General features: G+C 47.8%; 1 protein-coding gene across 1 annotated transcript; it reads left to right on the plus strand.

Moving 5' to 3' along the window:
* Positions 1 to 242: 242 nt before the first annotated feature.
* LOC123446250 (cytochrome P450 94C1-like) lies at positions 243 to 1,963 on the plus strand. The gene has a single exon (XM_045122924.1). The coding sequence runs from the start codon at positions 304 to 306 to the stop codon at positions 1,831 to 1,833; it is 1,530 nt and encodes a 509-aa protein (XP_044978859.1). The 5' UTR covers positions 243 to 303; the 3' UTR covers positions 1,834 to 1,963.
* The last annotated feature ends 3,483 nt before the right edge of the window (positions 1,964 to 5,446 follow it).

Below are 5,446 nucleotides of genomic sequence, written 5' to 3' on the forward strand. Positions count from 1 at the left end.
TCTATAGAGGATTCAGGCGACTGCTAGCGGTAGCAGCCCTTGTATCGTGCGTTCGGCGCAGATTTGCTGGTCGTACGTACCGTGGACAAGTTTTTGGGAGCTGTAGGGATGGCATGAGCTGTGCACACACTAATAAATGGCAGGGAACCAAGTTGTTTAAGATTTGGCGCACGTGTGGCATGTGCTTCTTCCCCGTCCACTCACATTATATACGCACACGCCTCCTCGACTCCCCACACCCAAAATAAGATCACATTTTTTTGCTCTTCCCTTCTCCTCCAATTCAAGGGAGACGGGGCAGCCATGGACGCCGCCACGAGCACGGGCATGGAGGAGCTGTCATGGTGCGCTCGGTGCGCCGGCCTGGCATTCCTTGTCTTCTCCGTGTGCGTGGTGGCGCTAGGCGCGGCGCTCTTCCTCGCCCGCCGGTGGCCGTGGTGTAGCTGCCACGTCTGCCGCTCGTACCTCACGGGGTCGTGGGCGCGGGACTTCACCAACCTCGGCGACTGGTACGCGCACCTGCTCCGCTGCTCCCCGACCGGCACCGTCGCCGTCCACGTCCTCGGCTGCACCATCACCGCCAACCCGGCCAACGTCGAGCACATGCTGCACACCCGCTTCGACAACTTCCCCAAGGGAAAGCCCTTCTCCGCCGTCCTCGGCGACCTCCTCGGCGGCGGCATCTTCAACGTCGACGGCGCTGCCTGGCGTCACCAGCGCAAGATGGCCAGCCTCGAGCTCGGCAGCGTCGCGGTGCGCTCCTACGCCTACGGGATCGTCGCCGAGGAAGTAGAGGCGCGCCTCCTGCCACTGCTCGCCGACGCCGCCGACAATGGCAGGGTTATCGACCTCCAGGACGTGTTCCGGCGCTTCGCCTTCGACACCATCTGCAAGATCTCCTTCGGGCTAGACCCGGGATGCCTCGAGCTCGACATGCCCATGTCCAAGCTCGCCGCCGCGTTCGACACCGCTTCGCGGCTGTCCGCCATGCGCGGCGCGGCGGCGTCGCCGCTGGTGTGGAGGGTGAAGCGGCTGCTGAACGTCGGCTCCGAGAGGGAGCTCAGGAAGTCCATCCGCCTCGTCGACGAGCTCGCGGCGGCCATGATAAGGCAGCGCCGGAAGCTGGGCGTCGCCGGGAGCCATGACCTCCTGTCTCGGTTCATGGCCTCGGAGGCGCACGGCACTGCCGTCGATGATAAGTACCTCCGCGACATCGTGGTCAGCTTCCTCCTCGCTGGACGCGACACGGTGTCCTCCGCGCTCACCACCATCTTCATGCTGCTGTCCAAGAACCCCGCGGTGGCGGCCGGCATGCGCGCGGAGGCCGCCGCCAGCGAGAAGACAAGGATGGCGTCAAAGACCACGTACGAGCACCTCAAGTCCCTCCACTACACCCACGCGGTGCTGTACGAGAACATGCGGTTGTTCCCGCCGGTGCAGTTCGACTCCAAGTTCTGCGCCGCGGACGACGTGCTCCCGGACGGCACGTACGTGACCGCCGGGGCGCGCGTGATGTACCACCCCTACGCGATGGGGCGCATGCCGCGCATTTGGGGCGACGACTGCGAGAAGTTCCGGCCGGAGCGGTGGCTGACAGGCACCGGCGGGACGTTCGTGCCGGAGAGCCTGTACAGGTACCCGGTGTTCCAGGCTGGGCTCCGCGTGTGCCTCGGCAAGGAGCTCGCCGTGATGGAGATGAAGGCGGTGAGCGTGGCGGTGGTGAAGCAGTTCGACGTGGAAGTGGTTGGGGAACAGGGTGCCGCACCCAGGTTCGCGCCGGGGCTGACAGCATCCATCAGCGGCGGGCTCCCGGTGAGGGTCAGGCGCGTCTAGAGACATATTGAGTACTCCAGTAGCTAGACTCTGTTTCTGTACTGTACATAGGGAAATTATAAGAGCAGAAATTAATGAGAAGGGAAGTCGTTTGTGACGACAAAATAAGAGGAGAAATTTCTTCATATTCCATCTGTCTCCACAAAAGAAGATACAATTGGTGGTTAATTATTCTTCCAATTGATGCAGGTAGTTAAGAACTTAAGACTTGAAACCAGAGATAAATAACACATTAAAATGTGGATTAAACTATGTAACTCTTCACTAAGCACCACGGGAGTTCCCTACATAATTTAGCACCTTGACATGATTAATCTCCTTTCAGAAAACATCCACCGTTAGGCTGGTTGTAATGAGGAGTACGATATACTAGTATCATGCATATGATACTAGTGTATGATACTACATTCGTAATGCATAGTATCATGTGTTAGGCTGGTCGTAATGGTAGTATCATAGGTAGTATCATGCATGCCAACTAGGCAATTTTGATGAGGTATTATAGAATTAAATGAAGAAAGAGAGAGTTGAGTATCATATTATGATACCGTATCATATTAAATGGTGTGCTACTATGTGTCATGCATGACAATAAATAATATATCTTATGATACCAACATATAAGACTATGCATTACCGGTGTAGTATCATACACTAGTATCATATGCATGATACTACTATATGATACTCCCCATTACAACCAGCATTAGTATCATAGAACAGTTCATTTATTATCATGCATGAGACATAATAGCACAACATTTAATATGATAAGGTATCATAATAGAGCCTTAAAACAAGGGTCGAGGTTTAGCTCCATGGTATCATACTTTCTTAGTTTCTAAGTTTTTTTTAAAGTTTTATTAGGAGACTACATATGAAACAAAGTAAATGAATCTATTATCTAAAATATATTTATATACATACGTATGTAGTATTTTAATGAAACCTTCAAAAAATTTAGATTTAAAAACGAAGAGAGTAGTTTAGATGCATGCAGACATTAGCCTTTCAGTGCAGCCTGGACGAAGAAATTGAGACTTTTATTTTCGTTTTTACTTCTTTAATTCAAAATTACTTATCGCATAAATGTATAAAAATGAATGTATATAAAATTAAAATACATCTAGATACATTTATTTTAATGATAAAAAATTTAAGACGAAGGAAGTTTTTGCAAAGAGGGCATAATGAACATTTGATCCAAGAAGATTATGGATGCCCTGTCGTGCCTGGTTGTTTTGCCGGGAGGAAACAAGGAACCGGGCCCTGCATGCAGCGAGCCTCCCGTGTGGCAGTATTTCGATTTTTACCCGAAAAGAGTGCCGACCACGGAGGTTGATGGGCAAGGTACGTCCATGGATCGCGATTACTCTTGCATTCCAGGGCCAGTTCGTAGGCCAGGCACACTAATCACGTCGAACTCCATCTGGTTGGGTTTGCAAGTAATAATGCTAAACGTACATAAATTTACAAAGGTTTTGCAGACAATCAGATTTTGATTAGAGGTTAAGAGAAATGGTCGATGCATCATCTTTTTGAAAATTATTAGGAAGAAAAAATTCTAATCAGCATGTAACTATGTGTAAATCTTTATATGTTTAGCATTTTTGGTTTGTAAGAGAAAGATGATTTGTAGCAGGGCGCATAACGTTTGTGTCACGACTCGTAGATTTGGTTGGTTAGGGACATGCATGCATTTAGCCGTTGGAATATTTACACATATGTCTTAAATTATGGTTCCCCAAACGAACACCTCACTATGACTCTTTAATTCATACATTACATGTAACGTGACACCTAATCTTGAACGAAGCTCGTTCGGTTTCGTCATGTCAATGTCCAACGGCCGATTCCATTCCTTGAAATGTTGGTGCGATCACGAATGAGATAGAATAATATATGGGACACGTGATGCTTCGATGGACTCGAGGTGCCACTGTCTTTCATGCCTTGTTTTTCATCGTTGTAGCATGTGGTATGCACAGCGCCAGTTGATGTCAGGTCAACGATGGATTGGTCGTGGTCGGAGCCTCACATGTCCAATCACGACACCGTTGAGGCACCCAGGGTTGCCGGCCACCCGTATCAACGCCGAAGAGTGAGACTCCGCCACACTGGCGTTTGGAACGAGGGCTTTCGTGGCCTCCCGCGCCCTCCACGGGCACATCATGCAATGTGATACTTCAACGTGGACGGGCCATGGAAGCCCCCACGCGCCAATGAAGGAGATGTGTGTTCACCACGACATTTGGGCACGAGGCGAACCACATCGCCTCCTGCGAGGCAGAGGCGACGCGCCTCGTGCCGGATTCAAGCGTCATTTGGACGAACGCTACATATTCTTATCAAATTGAGTCCGGCCGTTGTTGGGCATTCTCCTAGCGGGCACTGGAATCACAATGCAGACGACCATCTACTCCTCGGGCCCGATTGGATCATGTCTCAGTCCGCATATCACGTGACGAAGGATTCGATCCACTGCCCGCCATGCTGGAGAAGGTCGAAGATCATCGAAAGGGAGCTTGGCAACATAGTGCAGTGGAGTGAGGTGGTCATGGTTTGATCCAAGGAACGGATATGGACGAATGTACGTGGTAGTGTAGGCAAGCGTGGGCCGGATCCGGTGTGACGGCCTCCCCATATCTGCCCAGCTTTGGGCTGGATACGAAGGTGTCGATGAGTCCGGACGTTTAGGGACGTATAAGACCTCTATGTCGGCCGAACGTATAAAATTACTTTGAGGCCCTTGATTATAGATGTCCTTACTACCTCTGTCCTCGTTACGAATCCCTTGTTGAACAACCACGCCCAACGTTTTTGTTCGAGAAATTAACATCCCAATAAAAGATTAAAAAAGCTTGAATTTTTTCATGGACAATGTGTTCCGCATGATCATGTGAAAATTTGTTTTAAAGAATTTAGATTTTTAGGCTCTATATAACTTTTTTTTGGCCCAACAGGAAAAAAGGTGAGCCTACTTTGAAAATATGTATTTGTATTTTTTATGTATGCCACGCGGGAAAGTATAATGTTATAAAAAAAATCCTATACATGTGTATGTATGTTCACAAAACAATTCGATTTTTCTTGGGCTGTAAAAAGGTGTATTATGAAAAACGTCCACCATAGTGGTGGACCACCATTATCATTTTTGATAGTTCGATGGTGATTTTAACTAGTAAAACATAAGTTATATGTAAAATATATCATTGTGGACTACATTTAATGAGTCTAACAATATTTTTTTATGACATGCATTAACATTTGGCTTGTCAGATATATGATTAAACTTTCATCAAAAAATATGACGTGGACTAAAAACTCAGAGTGAGGTAGTAATTATGTTATTAGTGGGTCCATGTGTAATTTTGGACTGAGACTGCAAGCTAAACCCACTTAACCTGTTTTTTACTATTAATATTGGATCTATTATATCTTTTGAGCAGAAAGTCCAATTTATATTCCTTTGCATATTCATGTTTCTTGTGACGAGGTCTTTGAAACAAGACCATGTTGGAAATATGCCCTAGAGGTAATGATAAAATGATTATAATTATATTTCCTATTTCAAGATAATCGTTTATTATCCATGCTATAATTGTATTGAATG

The sequence above is a fragment of the Hordeum vulgare genome, chromosome 4H, assembly GCF_904849725.1.
Source record: "Hordeum vulgare subsp. vulgare chromosome 4H, MorexV3_pseudomolecules_assembly, whole genome shotgun sequence".
Lineage (NCBI taxonomy): Eukaryota > Viridiplantae > Streptophyta > Magnoliopsida > Poales > Poaceae > Hordeum > Hordeum vulgare.

Bases quoted from the DNA above. Each gene is read 5' to 3' on its own strand.
- LOC123446250 (XM_045122924.1), top strand. From the start codon at position 304: ATGGACGCCGCCACGAGCACGGGCATGGAGGAGCTGTCATGGTGCGCT.